Source organism: Chenopodium album, chromosome 11 (assembly GCF_948465745.1).
Source record: "Chenopodium album chromosome 11, dcCheAlbu1.1, whole genome shotgun sequence".
NCBI classification, from domain to species: Eukaryota; Viridiplantae; Streptophyta; class Magnoliopsida; order Caryophyllales; family Amaranthaceae; genus Chenopodium; species Chenopodium album.
Genome location: NC_137844.1, coordinates 12677987 through 12699831, shown reverse-complemented (window position 1 = coordinate 12699831; position 21845 = coordinate 12677987). Strand labels below are relative to the sequence as shown.

Genomic DNA, 21845 nt, shown 5'->3' with positions numbered 1-21845 from the left:
TCAGTTTTACCACCTAAGTCTAACTCCGGTGACGGAAACCGCCAGTTGGGCCCACCATAATAGCTAGTTTTTGAAATTATCCCCAAATTCTCTCGATTTCCCTTCTATTTAAACCAACCTTCTTCATTTCTACATCAAATTGTTGAAGATTGAAGTTTGTTTTTGCGATTTTCTTCACAAATCCTTAATTTGGGTAGTAAATGAGCCAAAGTTCATCTTATAAAGTTATAATTTGCTTATAGTTTGGTTTTTGGTCTGATTTGTATCCTTAATGGCTTAAGGATTGCAAACAAAAACGTGCTTGATCTTATAAATACCCGAATCCGTGGATGAGCAACAACAATTACTCGTACCTGAGCTGCTTCAATTTCTGTTTCCTGAACCTGAATGTTATATGACAGAGTTTTCAGAAAACAGACGGCGACGAAGAATAAATCCGACTTCTGGAAAAAATTTGTACTCGTAATTCAGAGGTAGTATTGTCATTTCTACTACCAATTTTTCATTGAAACTAATTGTATTTGAACACAATTACCATAATCTAACCCTAATATTACTGCCCAATTGAAATATCAAAAACCCCCCAAATTAATTTACATTTACATGAACCTTAATTATTTACAATATGAAATTGGGGTTGAATTAATAACAGAAAACATGCAATTTCAATTATACTTAGCAATTGCAACATAATCACGCAAACAATTGCAAAAAATTACAACAGAATTCATGAAAATTGCTTACCTTTTCACTATTTGTCGTCGAACAGTTCAATTGATTCAGGGCCGAGTACAATCTTCAATAATTTGATAATTTGAGGATGTGGGATTGTTAAGGATCACCCAAAATCAGAATTTGAAAAGAAAATGGCAAAAAAAAACTTCAATCTTCACGAAATAGATGTAGAAATGAAGAAGTTAGGTTTAAATCAAAGGGAAATCGAGAGAATTTGGGGATAATTTCAAAAACTAGCTGTTATGGTGGGCCCCACTGGCGGTTTCCGTCACCGGAGTTAGGCTTAGGTGATAAAACTGATGTTTTATTTTTTTATGAGGTGGTAAAGTAAATTTTTTTTTTTTGAGGTGGTAAATTCAATAAAGTCGTTATTTGAAGGTGGTAAAAATCAAAATTTCCTTAAATATATAGACATCATTACAAGGCATTTTAGGGGGTTTTTTTTTTTACTTTGTTAGGGTCTTTTATTTGTCCTTAAATCTTGATTAGAGAGCTATTATGAGTTAGGGACTGTAATGAAATTAAGCTGGTCGATTAGTTTAGATTATGTGTTTTGATTAATGGAAAACACTGACAACAAAATATAATAAACACTACTAAAAACAGGGCTATTTTCGAGGAAATGCTTCCAACGAATCTAAAATCAGTCGGAAAATCTGAAATTTCCAATGAAATTGAATTCGTTGGAGTTTTTCTATGGAATTGTTGGATTCTGATGCTAAATCCGTCGGAACATTTCCGGCAGAAAATAATTTCGTCGGAGTTTTCCGTCAGAATTGTTGGATTCCGATGCTTCTTATGGTAGATAAATTCGTCGGAAATGTTGCAGGTTCCGACGGAATATTCCATCGGAAAAGGTTATTTCTGACGGATTTAAATCCGTCAGAACTATGCGAAGGACTTACAATTCTGGCCCAATCAGTCTCCGGCAAAACATAATCCATTAGAAAATTTTCCGACGGAATTTCCATCAGAAAATGTTAAATTTCCAACAAAATGGTTTACGACAAAACTTGTAGACGAAATTGCCTATTTTTCCGATGGAATTTTCCGTTGTAAAATTGTTGTTTCATTGTAGTGACATAGATATCATAAATAAAAAATAAAGAACGTAATCAACTATTAAAAGTTGTTTAGTCAACAAGAGCTACTCCATGAGATAAGCACACTATTTTCTCACTAACTTTCATGAAGGATAAAATTAAAAGAAGTGATAAAATAAATGAGATACGACAATCTCCCTCTCATTAACTCTCACTAAAAATGGAGTTACGTTCCATCTTGTCTGAATTGGCTTGACAACTTCTCACTGCACACACGAACTTTTTACTCCAACCAATGGCTTCTGTTACAACATAATGAAGCCCTAATTTATTCTTCAATGAAGAATTTGAAATATCATTAGTAGCTATCGTGAGCAAGCCAAAATAGGAAACAAGTTTGACACAAAATCAGAATTTAGAAGTGGGCTAGAGTTAGGACACACTTCCTAAAAATCCGTTAAAATTAAACCTTTTGGGAGTAAGCTTCCTAATTTGACCAAGTCGTTGTAATATGGACATAATTTTTTAGTTTTTTATTATAAATGGGTTGATGACTACTTGTTAGAAAACTATTGAAATAAACTATTACTTTGAACTTGAATTACCTTAAGATCATTTCTAGATTGAGATATACGTGCTTCGCCATTTCTCGTCGATTTCACGTCCTAAATAAGAATATTTTCATTGATGAGCGATTGGGATTGAGTGATTATTTTTATTTATTAGCCCGTATTGTCGTATTTAGAGCTCGATTCTTTAAAGTTGAATGAAAGTTAAGACCTTGTTCTAGTGAACAAAATACACGTTAAGTGGAAATGGTATAGTAAGTTCTCCCGATATGATCTATGCTATCCTTATATTTAAGCACGTGCAACTAGAAAAATTCGACTTTAATGGTACGTGGTGATGAATCTCTAATCAACTACATCAAACATTATTTGAACCAAATTTGTAGCTATTTTCATATAACCAAATAAACCCAAATCCGAATCAAATAATCTCATCACTAGCACACCACAAATTGAATCAATCCAAATCAAATTCAATCGAATCCGAACCAATCTTTAGAACGATCATATATGGATTACTTCAATTGTAGGACCTGGCTTTCCACCCACGTTATCCAACTTATGTACTACGGAGTATAATTATAGTACAAAATGAATTATTTGTATAATATACTGTATATATACTTTATAGTTGTTCCATCTTGTCCTTATATTTGGCAGTTAATATATTAATATAAAGTGGGTTACAACACCCAAAAAAACCCAGAAAAGAAAGCCAACTTTTGAAAAAAAGATGAATCCAACAGTTTCATCTACCAAAAATTCTGAAAGATTGGAGGGACCAATGTAAGAGAGCTATGATGAAGGTTTGTGGTAGTGTGTAAAATTAACCATTCATAATTGAGGGTGTCTCATAATAATTATTATTATAAGGTCCTACCTTTAATTTTATTTTTCACAAAGGTCAAAGAGAACAAACCTTAATCCCACATAAATACATAAAGATAATCTCAACCAAAGCATGCCATATGAACAAGATGATACCCACCTATATTACCTATACTACTTCTGTTATCCACTTTCACACTATTTGTATAGTATTTGGACTATTGAGGCCTTCGAGGATTTTTAAAAAAATATATATTTTTGGAGCATTTTTTTCGCTATTCGGACTTATTTGAACTTATGTATTATATATATCCTTTTAACTTCCTTTTAGGTGAACAACACACGGTCTTAACAGCATAGATTGTGGGCTTGTATAAGATAGCTCACAAGTTTGAATTTACCCTTTTTCATTTGTAATTTATAATGCCTTTGTGGTTAATTTGGAAAAAAAATAAAAAAATTCTCTAACTTTTATATATTTACATTAAATATTAAATTTATGTGCTTCTAATATAATAAGACACTCCTCTAATTGCTCACTAAAAAGTGCTTACTTAGGCTCTTGCCTCCTTGTTTAGGCATGTGGTTTTGCTAATCTCGCTACCAAATTTGATTAAACTAAACTTATTGGATAAAAGATTAATTTCAATCTCCAACGTTTTGGGTTAATCACTTGAGTTTTTGTTTCTTTCAAGGGAAGAATGGACATTTTGGATTTATGTCATAATGAAGGGCTTCTAATTAGTGGTTTCATCTCACCGAAAAAAAAGAAGTTACATGCTCCTTAGTCCTTACTATTAAACCTACATGGATGATGTCACAATAATGGACAAAGTATCACTATATCTTATTTGTAATATTTTGGAAAAATAAATTTGAAAAATGTTCACATATAGAATCTACTATAGTGAAAATGAATTCAAATAATACTTCGTATAAATTTAGATATTAGTAGACAAAATCAATTGAATCAAATACAGTCTAAATGTCTGTTCTTTTCAGCTTAATTTCAGTTCAACTCCATTCAGTTCAATTCAGTTTGGTTTCAAGCAGTTCAATTCAATTCAGCTCATTAAATTAGAGTAGGTCCTAACTTCTTACAAAACTTAACTAAAATCCACTATTGTATCCAATTAGTTTACTAGGCTAGGATTGTAGTCGAAAATCATATGCGTACAAGTAATTAAAAAAGAACATAATGATAGATTCTTTTTACGCCCATCCAAAAAAAAGGATTCTTTTTACTTAATAGAAAAGGTTTAAGCTTGAAAGATGGCATAATTTGGGCTGAAATTTAGAACATAATCATAATATAATAACTCCCATGTATTAAGGTTAGGTCTATTGTAAAATTGAGTAGTGGTTAGAAGCTTAATTTCTTTTTGGTAGATTGACTTGACGAAATAGGCTTTTATGATGCATGCATATACCCTACGGCAAGAATTGGAGCAGATATGGAATATCCGATTCTGACATACATGAATATTGCAAATCTACAAGGCTCAACCAAGAAGAATAACATCTAAAAGTGAAATTTGACAACTAAAAGTGACTCACTTATACAAGTCATCATCATCATTTTACATCTTCTCATATAAGCTATCTAAAGCAAATACTCCATTTGCATGCTGTCAAATTCTATACTGTTTTTGGACATCATTTTCTTTGTTCAAAACACGCATATATAAATCATATATATTGACCTAATAATAGATTTTGTGTTAAGGTGGGTGTTTTATGTACTCTCTTCGGCTTTTAAATATTGCTTTATTTATATCGTGCTATGAGTAGTAAATAGAGTGGAAAGACTTTGGGCCATGCCCCATGCCTAGGGTGACATCCTTCTAGCTTATTGGGTTGGGTAGTGCCAGGTCATGTGTTGTGCCAGCGAGTTTTGTGCTTCAAAAAAACTAAGAAAACGTTGTGTCGTGTTGAGCTCATGCCAATGTTCAATTACATGTTGTGTCAAAAAGTATCCTTAATAATCTCTGATTAGTTCATCATGCTCGTGTCAAGCTTGTGCCAAACTGTAGGCATGACCCATCACCATTTCTTCCTTATTGTGCTAGACTTACAACGGACTTGTGCCTCAGTTAGACCAATTTTGTATCAAAGCCTAAACAACTAACCTTCGAACCTACATTGGCTACACATTGGCATGGCCCATGTCAAATTATAAATCCTCCCTAAACAGCAATGAGCATGCCAGTGATTATATGCAAGATCCTTCTTTGACCATTTGTTTATCATAATCATAAATTATGCTATTAATTACACAAGAATTAGCCCAAACACAGTAAAAAAATGATGACATTTCCAAAGCAACAACGAGCACACTCTCCTTTAGTTTTATCAAAACAAATAAAAAGTGACCCCACATGTATGCTTACTCAAAAAATCCCAGATAAGCCCAAGCCCCACAATTTAGTTTCTCATCTACCCAAATACCCAATAGTATTTCTTTAGTTTAACCACCCCTGCTCATGTAAAAGTAAGACTTGATTTGCTTAAGTAAAACTCCTAGGCATCGTTTTCTTGATATGAAAATTAAATTTCTATAAGAAATTATAATTAATAAAAAGGTATATTTAATGAAAGTTTTAAGAAGTTTCTAAATTTATTTAGTTGGTAATATGAATTTTAATTGACTAATGGCATGTTTACTTCAGTTTAATTTCAATTCAGTTCAGCTCAACTCCAATTAGTTCAGTTCAGTTCAATTTAGTTCTTAATTTCCTTCTTTCTTAAACAAATTATTTCAGCTCTATTCAATTCAATTCAGTTCCTAAATCCTAATTTCCTTCTCTCATAAATAATTCATTTCACTTTAGCTCCAATTAATTCAGTTCGGCTCAATTCAGTAAATCAGAACAGGTCCTAAGGGGGTGGATAATTTATTTAGTTCTTCGTTTTTGTTATTAAATGTCTTCCAAACAACTATCTAATTTATAAATTCCTACGAATTTCTACTTTACACATTTTATGTTGTTAATCAAGTCTATTCTTTATATGTTTGATGTATGCAGTTCAGATCTTACCAATTGAGGTTCTAGGACATCAGGAGTCTCTTATCTTTCTTTTATTATTTAGGATAAAAATTGAAGTCTGGTTTAGGCCTTGTTTTTACCTTATTTTTACTTATTTAGGATAAAAATTGAGGTTCACCTTATTTTTACTTATTTTAGAAAAAATAAGTTCAGATAAAAAAAAAATAAGGTCATATCAAATCAGATCAGAAAAAATAAGTTCAAATCAGATCATTGTTTTATGTGCAGTTTTTTATCACTAAATATTTTTAATTTCGTAATAAAAAAATTATAATAATCACATATTAATAAAATACACATTATTACGAATCTAACAAGACCCCACTTGATACATTTTTTTCGTATAGATTACCGTATATTTAAGGTCAAAGTTTGGTCAAATCTGACAGTCAGATCAGACCAAACCAGACCAGACCAAATCAGACCAGATCAGATAAGTTCAGATAAGCAAAATTAAGACGAACTAAACAAGGCCTTAGTTGACAACATAAAATGGGGGAAGTTGAAATTCATGAAAATTGATAAGTTGGATAGTTGTTTGATTTGCACATAATTGAAAAAATGGGAGAAAGTGAGGATTTATGGAAATTTCAACTTTTCACAAAACATAAAAAGTAATTACCAAGTCTCCTAATCAATCAAAATTAATATTAATAACCAAACAAATTAAGAAAATTTTAGACAATTTCTTTCAGAAAATAACTTTTCATAAATTATAACTTCATACGTGAAATTGTGAATTTAACTTCTATGTCAACTAAACAAGACCTAAAAGTTAAGTTCCGATCAGAATTCTACATACCATAAAAAAAAAAAAAATAAAAAAAAAAAAAAAAAAAACCTTTTTATTATGTTAGCCCTTTACCACACTCACAAAATAAAAAAGCTAAAAATGTAATCATAACAAAAGACAACCCAACTAGCCTATTTTAACTTCTTTCCCACAACACACCCACATCACACCACAACCCCAAACAAACACAAATCCCACCTCCATTTTCCTCCTTTTCTCTCTCCTAAAAACACCCCCACCAAAAACAAATTCAATGTCTTCTTCTTTTAATCTTGTTACAAGAATTGCTATTTGTACTACAATTCTTCTTCTTGCACAAATTTGCTTGTTTCACAAGAATGCAAGTGGAAATCAACTTCCACAACATCACCATCATTTTTCAAGCTCAAATTCAAGTGATTTGATAGTAAATTTACCTGGTCAACCCAAAGTCAGTTTCAAACAATTTGCTGGGTATGTTACTGTTGATCAAAAGAAGCATAAATCACTGTTTTACTACTTTGTTGAAGCTGAGGTTGATCCTTCTTCTAAACCTTTAGTTCTCTGGCTCAATGGAGGTTGGTTTCCTTCAATTTTTTTTTAACTCAAAAGTTGTACAGTTTAATTTATTGAAAAAAATAAGTATTTTAAAAGCTGAATTTCAGACAAATATTCCTTTTTGTACATTTTGTGAATTTACCGTTTTTTTTTTTTTTTTTTTTTTTTGTTGTTATTTTAATTGTTGTGGGTGTAGGACCCGGTTGTTCTTCCCTCGGGGTTGGTGCATTTTCTGAAAATGGACCTTTCAGGCCTAAAGGGAATATCCTGGTGAAAAATGAACACAGCTGGAACAGAGGTAAATTAATTTTTTTAGAATTAATTGTTACGTTGATAGATAACCTGTCTGAAATTAATAGTCACGCTGATAGTGTTTGTTAAGCTGCCAGCTTCGAATTAATAGTCACAGTGACAGTGTAATGATTGTTAGTTTATCAGTTCGGAATTATTAGTCACGTTAATAGTATTCGGTATACTGTCAGTTTCAAATTAATAGGCACGGTGATAGTGTAGTGATTGTTAGTTTATCAGTTCAGAATTAATAGTCACGTTGATAGTGTTCGTTAAACTGCCAGTTTCGAATTAATAGTCACGGTGACAGTGTTGTGATTGTTAGTTTATCGGTTCGGAATTAATAGTCACGATGATAGTTTTTGTCATACTGATGAGTAATGTAACAACTAAATCTCGCGTAGTGTATTCAAATTATTGTAACAACTAATAGTTTTTTTTTGGGTATAATGTGGTTTTGCAGAAGCTAATATGTTGTATTTGGAGACACCTGTGGGAGTTGGTTATTCCTACTCAGTTGACATTACTGGATATGATGCAGTTAGTGATGCTGTTACAGGTATTTTGCTGCAGAAAACAGAATTATGTAAATATTTGGACATTTTAATATATACCCATTAAATTATAAAGTTTCTATTTTTGATATGAGATTAAATTTATATGCTTTCCTTTTATAAATGTTCTAAATTTGTTTATGAATTTTGTGTGTTAAGCCAGGGACAACTTAGTTTTTCTGAGAAGGTGGTTTAACAAATTTCCACAGTATAAACACAGGGATCTGTTCATAACAGGAGAAAGTTATGCAGGTATAAATTTCTTATATTAAAAATAAAATTGTATATGAAATAAAACTTAGAAATTAAAATTTTGTTTGGTGCATATCACATGGTTTTCTGAGTTATTATATTAAATGATGTAGGCCACTATATTCCTCAACTTGCAAATCTGATGGTCCAATTCAACAAAAAGGAGAAAGTGTTTAACTTGAAAGGAGTTGCGGTATGTGTCAAATTCATGCTTATTTTCATACTATTTGAAAAGGGTTTAATTAAAGTAATATTTTTATAAGAAGAATATTATGATTAATGTCAGGTTTTAGCCAATCATTCTTCATGTTGATCTAATCTGAACTTTTAATTATCTAACAAAAATAACAATTTTTGGATTATTCTCATAAATAGGCTATATAACTTATATTGTCTATATCTAAATTTGTATTATCTAAACTTCTGAACCATTTTTTTTTTTTTTTTTATCTAAATAAAACTTATTTTGTTTGAAAACTTGCTTGTGTATAAAATTGTCGGAAAAAAACTTATTTTGTCTGAAATAGTGTATGAAATAGTAAACCAGTCAAAATAAGCTGAATAGATTAGAACCTTAGTCCAAATTATCTTTCACCTTGTAGTTGGGTAAATATTTTTACCTATGTAAGAGAGTTGTGTCACTTCGGCTTTTTGAGAAGACACCCAAATTTGAGATGGTAATATTTGGGTTTATTCATGTCAAACTATCCTTTTTTTCTTTCATGATTGCTACAATTAGATTGTGGCCATTGTACACAAACTTCCTAGTTCTCACACTCCCACGACACATCGTAAAGTAATGGTAATAATTAACCTTATTTAGCAAACCTACAGGGCAACAATAATTTATAATCATTTTTATGTCTTTTAAGAGAAAAAAGTTTCCTAAACATGGGTGTTATGGAATGATATAATGCAGCTTGGAAACCCGGTTTTGGAGTTTGCTACAGATTTCAACTCGAGGGCAGAGTATTTCTGGTCACATGGATTGATATCGGATTCAACCTACAAAATTTTTGCCAAAGCCTGCAATTATTCAAGATATGTAAGCGAGTATTATCGAGGATATGTTTCACCAGTATGTTCCAAGGTGATGAGGCAAGTTGGTATGGAAACAAGCAAATTTGTGGACAAGTATGATGTTACCCTTGACGTTTGTATATCATCTGTGCTATCTCAATCTAAAATCATTAGCCCTCAGGAGGTAACATGATCCTCCAACCTTTTATAATTTCTTCAAACAAAAAAGGGTTCTAATTTTCCTGTAAATTGCACTCATTTGGTATATTAAAGCAATTTGCATTTTGTGGTCATAATTTTCAGTCAAACGGTGAGAGCATAGATGTCTGTATCGAGGATGAGACTGTGAGCTACTTGAACCGGAAAGATGTGCAGAAGGCTCTTCATGCCCGACTAGTTAATGTTCGTCAATGGACTGTGTGCAGCAAGTAAAGTCCTCTTTTCTACAAGGTTTTTTTTTGGTCTAAGTTGTAGACATTTAAACATGCAATTAAGTAACAGTCTTTAATCTTTTTTTCTGATGGCAGCATATTGGATTATCAGCTCCTTGATGTAGAGATACCCACAATAACCATTGTAGGATCACTTGTCAAGAATGGAATCCCTGTCTTAGTTTACAGGTATAAAGTTTTTTTAAACATTTTATGCTCTTAAAAAGTTAAAAAGTTCCATAAAAGGGAAATGATGTTAGTACTTGAAAAGTCATACTTTACATTAGAGTGTTCATCATGGGCGGGACCGTGACCAAAAAAAAAAAAAAAAAAAAAAAAAAAAAAAAAAAAAAAAAAAAAAAAGAAAGAAAGAAAGAAAGAAGTCAGCCAAACAGGCCAAAGACCAATCATGGTCTAAAATACATTTGGGCCAATCCTGATTAATTACCCGAGCAGTCTGGCCTAGCTTATTAGAGTGATTTCAATCCGCTCTACTTTGCATTCCAAATTTGTGAGTCGAGTATCAAACTGTATTCTAACAAAGAGGATCCTAGAAATTCTGTACACTAGGGTGTTGCAAGTGTAAAACTGATTTCTCATATTTAAGTCTCATGGCTAACATGCGCGGTAGCAAATTGGTGGATACTGACTTTGTTGTTAAAATTGGATGATCATAACAGCGGGGATCAAGATTCAGTTATTCCACTAACTGGAAGCCGCACACTTGTGCATCAACTAGCTGGGAAACTAGGGCTGAACACAACCACTCCATACCGAGTTTGGTTTGCTGGCGAACAGGTTAGAATATAAAGCTGTTTATACGTATCCTTTTGATGTTTTCCATTTCGTAATCCATTCAATTAATGACCAAGTCTGATATCTAATCAACCTAATGTGCATTGATAATGCAGGTTGGTGGATGGACTGAATCATATGGGAATATATTATCATTTGCAACCGTACGAGGGGCAGCACATGAAGTTCCTTACTCTCAGCCGGCGAGATCACTTGTGCTGTTCAAGTCCTTTCTTGAAAGCAGGCCCCTTCCTCAGATGCTTTAAACTTATCTCATTCTAAAAATTTAAAATCTTTAAGATGGCAAAAAGGGATAGTGATTATTTTTTTTCAAAATTTAATTAGATTAAGTTGGAAATTGTAAAGTAAAATTGCTTCTTTGTGTTATCTTAGTTGAGACAGAAGAAAAAAAAAATGAGTGGCCTTTTCTGACCTAGCAAAAAAGGTCAAATAGGGAAAAGGGAATTTTGAGTATTTAGTTTAAGGAAGTGAGTGCCTGTCTCATGTGGTGTGTGGTTTGAGTGTTGATTGCTCAAGTTTTGTACAAAAGGAATCCAAGAGAAAAGAATGAATAAAACTCCTTTTTTCTACATCTATGACTTCTTTCATTATGTTCACTTTTTTTATTTTTTATTTATTTATTTATTTATTTATTTTATTTATTTATTAATTGTCATATTCTCAATCTCATGTTGACTTACTGTCTTCTATGTCAATTAAGATAATATTTTTATGAGTAAAAGCAAAGTTCATTAGAAATTGTCATTTTGCATTTATTACTTAGTGCCAAATCCTCAATTACAGTTATTAAGCATCTAATATGCGAACTACATATATGAGCATAAAAAATTGGCTAACTTTAACTTTCGAGTGTGAGTTAAGGAGTTGAACCTTACTAATTAATCTTATGCTAGGAGGTTTTTTTTAAGATCTCTCTTAGAATGACTATCTCCTCGCTTAACAAAAGGGTGGACTCCTATGAAAGAATAGGTCATTCTATTTTAATAGCCGTATTCAATTATTAGTCTAGATTAACATGCGCAATATTGTGATCATGCAAATAAATCAATAAAATTTGTATAGCAATATATTCGTATATTCCAAGCATGCCTAACAATATGCACAATCAAAACAGCCAAAACATGGACCTAGACTACTAGTAATCAAAGCAATAAGGTAATCAGATCTATAATAATAAAGTCACATACTTTGAATATTGCATTTAAAAAAAAATCGTTCGTAAAAGTGAATAAAATTCGAAATAATTGAATTAAACTAAAGAATTTAATTGAAATCACCCTCAAGATTGTATCTTTCATGCTTTGGTCAAAAGGTGGAACACCGAGTTCTGTTTTGAAATGTCAAATTACTTGAATTGGGATTGAAAATGGTTGGAAACTGGAATCGAATACCAGATTGACACGCCTCTACAGTATTTATAGATTGAAGAAGAACAAGAAACAATAGAAAAGACGGGAAACTAGCGTGTCAAGCTAATATTTATCATAACTTTTGATCATAAGCTTGAAATAAGGCATATAATTTATCACTGGGAAGCACTAAAAGTCTACTTTCTAACAATCTAACCTAATAGGATTCAGGTAAACATTACTTTGACCTGATTTAGTATTTTGCTCATATTTCCTTTGATTCAAATAAGATTTGGGCTTAATGATATACTTCTTATCATTGAAAAGGTTATTTCAAGGCTATCTTATATGTTTCATGTACAAATTCCAAAGCTCGAAAATCAGATAAGCTCGGTTTCGAGCTAAGGTTATGAGAAGAGAAAATGTTTAATGTTTATGGATTTGGTAACTTTAAAAGGTTAAAAAAAATAATAAAATAAATATTGATCAATTACACAACGGGTATCATATATGTTCCGTCATTGGATTTTATTTTGGGCAGATACATTTTAGTCTCTACAATAATATCAACTTATAAATTTTATTTACCAACAATTTATTACTCCGTATATTTTAGATTGAACTTGTATCAAATTTGATTATGTCGTAGGGTCCAATTAAATTTATAAAATGAGATTTTAAGATATTAAGTCCGTTTACGTTTTATTTTTAGCGAGTGAGGTTTAAGTCCAAATCAGATCCAATTAGATCAAAGTTGGACAACACCTAAATTTCCGTGAGTGTTCCCCGCCATTTTTGGTAGTATCTATAGAAGATCTGAAAACCTGCAAAACCCCTCTTCCTTAAACTCCCAACTTCAGCAACACCAAAACTTGATCACCATTTTTTTCCCCAAAAAAAGCGGGAAAATGTTCAAAAACTGCTATCTTTCAAAAACAAACTACCAACACTCAACATCTGTCTGAATATCAGTTGCCCATTTCATTTGAATCCATCAACTCCCAAAAAAATTAAAAAAATAAATAAATAAAAATGACAGATGAAGAACAAAAGCAGGATCCAATCATCATTTCCATGCTCCAGGTTTATTTTTCTCTCTCCTATAAATATTCTCGTACTCTCTGATAAGTAATAGTATGAAAAGTTTCAATCTTTCTAGGAATTAAGGTTTGAAATTTGATGAGATTTAAACTAGAATAGAGTTGATTTGGTTGGATTTTAATCGGGTATTTTGTAATTTGAATTGTATGTATGTCGAATTCGCAGGACAGAGAAGAGGAAGATCAAAGAAGCAAGGAATTTGAGTTTGGATTTGATGAGCCTGAAACCCCTTTACCGCTTACTGTTACTTCTAGGGTTTGTTTCTTGAAATTCTTGATTTGGGTTTTTATTTTATTTTAAAATTTGATTTTAGGAAATGGGTTTGATTTGTTGATTGGTGAAATGGGAGTTTGATGTGATTGAATAAATGGAATGGAATGGACTGCAGGTGTTGTATATGTTGGGTGACTTGACTGCTGGCCCGGCTTATAGGTTCACACAATGGTTGGAATTGGTTCGTAAGCGAACCGCTCAGTATCGGTCTTCCGGCTTCCCTCACCGCCCCCCGAGTTTGGATCTTGATAAGTCCTTGAGGTATTTCCTTTTGTCCAATCTCATAACCCTGCTTGTTTTGCTAGTTTTATCACGTTGTATTACCAAAATAATCAAATAATTTCTTTCTGTTGTCAAAAACTGTTATTTACATTCTCATCCTCATCAAAAATGCCCTTTGTTTTGGAAAACATAGTTGGCAAAACTTAGTATATCTTGCTGAAATCTGACAAGGGAAATGGTAGAGTTAGACAACATATACATATCCTTTGAAGTGATCTTGAGAGAATACATATTGCTACTTATTTTGACCTCACTGAATTTAACCAAATGTGGGCTGAGGGAAAGAGTACAAGTGATCAACATGTTGTAGAAAAATAATAGGCAAAATTTTTATCTCAGAATTTTATCCTGTTATGGGTACTATAGATAAAACTTATCACTGTGAATGTAGACAATATCCTTATTGTATACTGGGTATTTTATTACTTGAGAGGTCTTGGGTTTTTGTACAATCTTGACTGATTACAGTAGCAGTTGTGTGTTTTCCCCACTTTATATCAATTTTGAAATTTCATAAAACAGCCAATTTTGATAGCTGTATCATTTTAGTAAATTTCCTAGATGTATAAGCTTAAGCTCTGCTTTTGTGCTTACTTCTAACCTGTGTTCAGATAAACAATATATTCCACAATTATCTCCTTGTAGTGATGCGGGGTTGCTTTGTGAGGCACTTTATATAATTGAAAGCTGAATACTTGGCACAATTTGCCAAGACGAATAGCTGCTATTCAGAATCCTGGTTTAGTGACCACAACCCATCTTTTAATTGTTGGTTAAGGCTGTTAGATGCTAGTCATATAATTGTAGCACAGAAGCATCATGTTCTACATCAATGAGAAATAATAATGATCAGAATTTGTATTGATGTGTTCAGGGTTGCTGAGCAGATAGCACACCTATGGTGCTAAATTGTTGCTTTATTTAAATACTTATGTCAACATGAACATGATTTAGGATTAGTTATTAGGCCACGTTCTTGGAAATTTGATTATCATGATCTATTTTTGCTACATGGTGACTGAAGATTCTATCCGTTGTAAACTATAGTTATAGATCTGAAGCTTCCATTTCACAACTGATGCAGCTACTTGATAAATGAGATTTCTTATCCATTGGCAATGCGTGTCCTTTTCACTCTTTAGTCCTTTTAGTGACCATGTTATGAATAGTGATATTTTGAAGAGAATTCTTACATTTGGAAATTGTTTCCTTCATTCTTATCAATTGGCATAGAATATTAGGTGAAATCATTTCTAGAGGCAATTTGTGACAAAACTCTTTAACCTAGGTTTTGCATGTTTACTACTTTAATTTAATGTCAAAATTTTGTTTTCACAGAGCAGGTGAATCAGCTACTGGCCAAATAAACTCTTCACCCTCCGAACAAGCTACTGAAATCAATCTTTGGGAAAGGCTTGGCAAAGCTGCTATGTTGGACATTGAATCAAGCACCTTTTGTTGGGACAACCTCTCTTCACTTCATCACACAGAGCACAGTGGCAGCACTGACCAATCTGATGATGATATGAGTAAAGCCTTGGAGGTAACAAATCATTTACTTCGTATTTATTTATTTTTATCGAGGAAACATTGGTGACACATATTTTAAAATAGAATCAAGGAGTCATTGAAGTTTAGAAGAGTTTAATAATTTTTTCTTAATGAGCTTCTTGTTGGATGCAACTTTTATTTTAAACTTTTGTCTACTTTCGTGTGGGATTCAGTTACAAAACCATTTGAAATTGTTCTATGTGTAGTGGCTATCATATGACTTTCATGGACAACTCTGAGTCTCCCTTCTTTTTGTTGGCTAAATTTTATTTAAATGGTTGTGTACAATATTTGTTGAATGAGTAATTAACACTGCATATCTATCTCTTCTCATTGTTAACATAAGGTCCATTTCAGAGTCTGGATTGTTTTGCGACCTAAGTAGCTGGTCTCTCACTTTGGGTGGGGTTACAACTTATATGTCTTTGTTACCTTTTGAATTGAAAATAATCCATAATGTTTCCTAACATCCTCACTATAGGTGACTGTCAACTCTGGTGGAGTTGTCTTCTTTGCTTTGTTTAAAACTGTTAATGATGATTGCAAAGTACGAGAAACTGCTGCTGTGATAAAGTTTTCTTCATCAAGAATGGCCACACAATCAGAACGCTTTGGCTATGAATTAGCAAAGTGGCTTGGAGTTCGAATACCTCAGGTTGTTTTCTCTTACATTTGAATATCTGACTCTATAGCTGGCTGTATGAGATTGCTTCATGATAAGCTTTGTTCATTTTAGGCAAGAGTCATTCATAACACCAGCTCAGAGTGGCTTCGCATAAAAGAGGCTGCTGAAAAGGCCAGAGAAATAGCTGTTTCAGAGAGAGATGAAGTTGGCGAAGTGACATGCTCTGAGCTTCTTGAAGCTCTTGAACTTAGCCGATGCCTTTTCTTAATGAAGTATGCCCCTCTATGTGTGTGTTTGTGGACATAGTTTGTATTGCTAGAAGCAGGAATTTTATGCAGATCTAAAACTTTACATTCCTTTCTCTTTAGAAGCTTGCTTATGACAATCTTATAAATCCAACAAACAAGAAAAGGGTGGAGAGTTTGCCTTGGCTACTGTAGCTATATTGGACTTAGATTTTGGGCTATAACGAGACAGAATCTCTCTAACCACACCGGACATAGTCTGTAGGGACTATAATGGGAACATTGGGATGGGAATTTCTGAAATTATGTTAACACGCTGCAAATCAATATTTTTTTTTAGAGCTTTGAATCCCATCTTCTCAGTGACACTTTTTTTATTTTTGTTTTTGCAGTTATGTACATGGTTCCCCCTTGTTGGAGAATCAAATTGCGTTCAATTCCAGAGATGCTGCAGAGAAGATAGCATCAGCTCTTGGCAGGATATTGATGCTAGACCTTGTTATCAGGAATGAAGATAGATTGCCTTGTAAGCAGCTAGGCTGGCGTGGCAATTTTGCTAATTTGTTGTTTGCTGACAAAAATGTCTCTGCAAATAGGGACTTGTTGGAGGATGCATATGATTCTGCAATGAAACGTTTCAGACCAAGAGTGGTCAGGGCTCTGCAGAAAGAGAGAAGGGCAAATTCTGTAGATAGCAGATTGGACCCTAATAATACTAAAATGAAGTCACAAAAGTCTGATCTTACTGATGTTATGAAATCGCCAATATCCAGCAGAGTACTTGTGGAAGATCAACATATGGATGAAGTGGGTGATACGGATTTTAATATTGTAGCCATTGACTCTGGTGTTCCTCGAAGACCTCCAGCTGGGAAACGTGCTAATGACCAGGCAAACTATCCAAGGTTAGTGGAGCTGCTTCTGAATAGCTCCACATATTCTTCACATCTGCTATATGAAATATCAGGAGGTAAATTAGGGTATCCTGAAGCTGATAACATAAATGATTGTTCTACTGAGATGAAGTCCATTGTCCAAGCATTCCGGATTGGGTTTCGTGCTGCTCTAAGGGACATGCAGGGTTTTCATATGTTTCTGCTTACTCTGAACCAAAAGCTGGATACAGTTTTACGCACTTTTATGAGTATAGTTAACCGAAATTCTGCTGGGGAATCAGATAAAGAGGATTTTATGGTCCCTGAGTCACCGAAATCTGCCGGAGTCCATTTCTCTTCACCCGCTTCGCATACAAAGGAACACACAGATAGTACTCCAGTCTCAAATGACAAACAATCATCTTCAGGACCTAAGGATCATTCCGACTCTATTTCTCCCAGCTCGCGAGAAAGCTCCCAGGGAAAGTATGCAAAATGGAGTGGTGAGGCTGTTCGTTGCTTGCGCTTGACAACAAAGCTCCGAGACTTCCATAAATATGCAAAGGTGTGTTTCACGTTTCTCAAATATGTAGGTTGACAGTTGACAACTTGCATACCAGTCCAAAAAGTTTTGAATAGACCTGTGTGTTTCACGTTTCTCTCAATTATATATTCTGTTAAGAACAGGCAAATTCTGGGTGTAGATGATTTCATTGAGTCTGGCAAGGGTAGTAACATGCCCTTTTGTAGTTTATACTTTATAGGTGGTTAGTTTCTGGAAAGGCAATTATCAATAAAAAAATATAAAAATCTATTTAGAAGAGTTGCAGAGTATAATTTTGTAATGATAAATGAATAGGTTAGTAATTTATATGTGGATGACTCGTTTGAGTTCTAAAGTGTGGGAGGTAACTTTGGAAAAAAGGCTTATACAAATGAGAGAATTTCTTGATTTTAGAATTCTTTTTAACTATAGAATGCTACTAGCTGTTAAGCCCGTGCATTGTCCAGGTTGTTAGTATTGCACGAGTATGTAAAATGTTGTTTATAATATGATCGGGAATTATAAACCCTCCTATAGATTTTTCATCTAAAAGTCATACTATAAGTCTTCTTGTTCAACATGAATAGGATTTGTTTAGTTCACATATTCTATCTTATTTCACTAGTCTCTACTTATCACACATGAATTAAATAAATCTAGATTTAATGTTTTAGGTGTCACTTCTTACGCCCCATTATAGTTCCCATTGTGCACAAATTAATTGAATGAAACTATACTGTTGATACACACATAATGACATAAGTAGGATCAAACCATAAGTCTAATTTTTAACTTTTAATTATATAATAATTGGCTCTTGTTTAAAATATTTTCAAGCATTTTCTAATTTGTATAAAACGATATATTCAATTTACTTTGCTTAATTATTGAAAATTAAACTCTATGTTTCTCTATTTTAAGTTCTTTTTCTTTTTTTTTTTTTTTTTTAAATTTATATCAAACTCATTTTTTGCCTTATAAAATTTATTTTTGTAAATGATAATTTTTTGTGATCTGGCATGGTTATGTAGCACTCTATATGTTCTTGAAAAGTTCCTGTCTAATGCATTGATTATTTGCAAATGGAAGTCTTCTGAATCTAGGCTATAGGTATTTAAATTTCTAGCCGAAAGAGTTGGATTTAAATATCCATGAAGTGTATAGCTGAATATAAGAAATTTTGCTACCAATGGCTTACTTTTGGTCTGACTTCACTAGTTATCAATATGTTTATATATATATTTTCCTCAATTTCGTGTAGATACTTTATCATATGTATATCTCCAAGAAGTTTCTTTTGCAAGTTGTATGGTTGTACCCAAACCTCTAGCTGTTTAGATTGTAGCTTTTTGACGAACAAGTTTCTTAATCATGCAAATTTGAAAGTTCTCTGTAATATTTTCAGGTTGATGCTGAACTGAGTAAGGAACTGGAACTGTGGAATGATACGCTACGCAATGATGTAGTCAAATTATGTTACGAAAATAATTTTAATTCTGGTTTTTTTGAGGGAAGTGATAACAACACTGTAGTTGATGCTTATGAGTTAAAGGTGTGAACCAATTTTTCCACTTGTATATTTATGGTTTTGGTCGCTGAATATTCGTTTTAAATTTGCTGGTCTAACAATTTTGTTGTAAATCTGTGTAAACTTGCAGGTTAGGCTGGAGCATATCCTTGAAAGGATCTCACTGATATCTGATGCTGCCAACACAGAGAAGCCATCATTAATTACGGATAATTTATTCATAAGCGGAGCACTGGCTGCAAGATCTGTGTTCACACTCCAGCATCTAGGAATTACACATGTACTCTGCCTTTGCTCAAATGAAATTGGACAGTCGGACTCACAGTTCCTTGAGTTATTTAAATATCAAAACTTTTCTGTAAGTAACATCCCATTTTCCCTCCCTTTATGTATACTTCCTCTGTTCCATTTTACTCACAACAGTTGAACATTACATAGTTCTATTTGACTATCTTTAATGATTAGTATGTAAGGCAATGTAGTCAAGTGTTATCTTATTAGATTTGTCTCAATATATAGTTTTATAGTATGAACTTATTATAATCTTCATTTTATCATAATTGAAACAATGGTCAAGTTATGCATTGGCAAACGTGAAAGTGAAACTGTTGTCTGTTGGAAGCTATGTTTACTTCAACCCCTTGCTTTATGTTGGGTGTCGCGTGTCGGATCCTCCAACACTTCGACATGACATGACTCCTAAATAGTAAATACTACTGCCTTATATAAAATTTGGAGTTTGGGAGGATCCGGCACCATTTTGGGCACGACACCCAAATCCGAGTATGTGCAAGAGTGTGCAACATAGGTTGGAACTTGGAGTTAAATTAAAACAGAGGAATTAGATTACTTTTAGCTTAATTGAAGAACACAAAAGAGACCGTGATCATAGAGCATATTTTCTGTAAAGAATTCTGAGTAGATTAGTCCATATTATTAGTTGCTCTTAACAAAACATGCATGGTCAAGAAATTGAAGATGTGAAGGTATCAACTTTAGTTTATACATGGTAAAAGAACTTAAACACGATGTTTACTGCATTACAAATTAATCGTAACTGCCCTCTTAGATGAAAATATGTTGATGGTGCATCAATACACCCATTATGAATTATTTGTTAAGTACACTGAATGCTAGTTATTTTTTGGGAATGCTTATTTTTATGTGCTTTTCATGCTGTATTACTTAATGGGACAGATTAGTGACGAGGAAGATTCAAACATCAGTAGTATTTTCACCGAAGCCTGTGACTTCATAGACAATGTTGAGAAAACAAATGGGAAGGTTTTGGTTCATTGCTTTGAAGGAAGAAGTAGAAGCGCGACAGTAGTTCTTGCCTACCTCATGCAGAAGAAGTAAGTTGAAATTGATATTGTGCCCTATAAATTTAAGAATTGTAACTCAAATGCCTGTCATGAAAGTAGTTGCACCCTTGATTACTTTGTCGCCACTGTCCTTGTCATTCTATTGATCTTTATGGATATCCATACACTTTTCCTGACTGATTGCCTAAAATACATATCTATTGCCCTGCTGCCTCCTGCGCACAATTAGAAGGACAAGAAAACTAACAACATTAGTATTATAAACTTGATGTGGGTTTCTGAGAATAACCTACAGGTTTATTTTGATACAGGAACTTGACTTTGTTAGAAGCATGGAATAAGCTGAAGAAAGCTCACCGGCGAGCCCAGCCAAACGATGGGTTTGCTAAGATTTTGCAGGATTGGGATAAATCACTGCATGGGAAGGTTTCAATGGAGTGGCAACAGAGGAAACCTTCCATGAAAGTTTGTCCTATATGCGGGAAGAATGTTGGGCTGAGCAGTAGTTCACTAAAACTTCATTTGCAAAAATCACATAAGAAACTGTCATCAGGTAGTGTTGACAGTGCTATGACAATGGAAATACAGAAAGCAATAAGAGCACTCAAGATTAGTCGAGGAGGTAGTGTTAGTCCTACTCAAAGAGAATCACCCTCGATGTTGGAATAGTAGATTTGATGTTTTGTTGTTGTACTATTACTAGCAACCAGTGTAAGCAATTGTTCCGCTATTTTAGGTTTAGTCTCTGTACTAGTATTGTGGTAAAGATGGAGCAGGATAATGTAAAATTCCCTTTGTAACATCCGCTTTCAAGGTTCCATCAGTTGGGGTAACATACAATGTGTATGGGGTTGCATAAACAGAATACATGGTTTTCAAGCTATGGCAGGGTAACCCAGGCTTCACATGCGATGTATCGTAAGTTTTACATGCAGTTCAGCTATGGGTAGCGTAACACTGTAACAGTATAGTTGTAATGTACAAAATGAAAGTAACTACTACCTCCGTTAAGTATTAATTGCACCTTTGGAATATTATTTGTGAGATTTAAAATATTCCAAAGTTGCGACTAATGCTTAATAGAGGTAGTATTAGTGACTTTTGTTGTGGATCTTTGCGGTGAAAGAAATATTATCTGGAGTGTGCAAATAATACAAAATACTGAGTAGTTTTTTAGAGGAAAGTGATGGGCTGCTTCATTTTTGCCACAATAGTAAAGTAGTTCAGTAGC

At 33.2% G+C, this 21845-nt stretch overlaps 2 protein-coding genes across 2 annotated transcripts; both read left to right on the top strand.

The window, feature by feature from the left end:
- The first annotated feature begins 7069 nt into the window (after positions 1-7069).
- On the top strand, positions 7070-11485 carry LOC145568605 (serine carboxypeptidase-like 45). Its single transcript, XM_081628036.1, has 10 exons — positions 7070-7572; positions 7749-7850; positions 8307-8402; positions 8557-8649; positions 8763-8842; positions 9569-9853; positions 9973-10097; positions 10197-10289; positions 10781-10898; positions 11012-11485. Exons 1-10 carry the CDS (start codon positions 7269-7271, stop codon positions 11159-11161), a joined length of 1446 nt encoding a protein of 481 aa, XP_081484162.1. The 5' UTR covers positions 7070-7268; the 3' UTR covers positions 11162-11485.
- Positions 11486-13030: 1545 nt separating this feature from the next.
- On the top strand, positions 13031-21797 carry LOC145568604 (dual specificity protein phosphatase PHS1-like). The gene is made up of 11 exons (XM_081628035.1): positions 13031-13348; positions 13532-13621; positions 13755-13900; positions 15260-15464; positions 15954-16127; positions 16209-16369; positions 16735-17782; positions 19167-19313; positions 19420-19647; positions 20487-20644; positions 20926-21797. Exons 1-11 carry the CDS (start codon positions 13298-13300, stop codon positions 21281-21283), a joined length of 2766 nt encoding a protein of 921 aa, XP_081484161.1. The 5' UTR covers positions 13031-13297; the 3' UTR covers positions 21284-21797.
- The last annotated feature ends 48 nt before the right edge of the window (positions 21798-21845 follow it).

Excerpts from the sequence above, each read along its gene's own strand:
- LOC145568605 (XM_081628036.1), top strand. The coding sequence starts at position 7,269 with ATGTCTTCTTCTTTTAATCTTGTTACAAGAATTGCTATTTGTACTACA. Across the intron at positions 7,851-8,306 it reads TGAACACAGCTGGAACAGAG|AAGCTAATATGTTGTATTTG; the intron begins GTAAATTAATTT and ends GTGGTTTTGCAG. Across the intron at positions 10,290-10,780 it reads ATCCCTGTCTTAGTTTACAG|CGGGGATCAAGATTCAGTTA; the intron begins GTATAAAGTTTT and ends TGATCATAACAG.
- LOC145568604 (XM_081628035.1), top strand. The coding sequence starts at position 13,298 with ATGACAGATGAAGAACAAAAGCAGGATCCAATCATCATTTCCATGCTC. Across the intron at positions 17,783-19,166 it reads ACTTCCATAAATATGCAAAG|GTTGATGCTGAACTGAGTAA; the intron begins GTGTGTTTCACG and ends TAATATTTTCAG. Across the intron at positions 19,648-20,486 it reads TTAAATATCAAAACTTTTCT|ATTAGTGACGAGGAAGATTC; the intron begins GTAAGTAACATC and ends TTAATGGGACAG.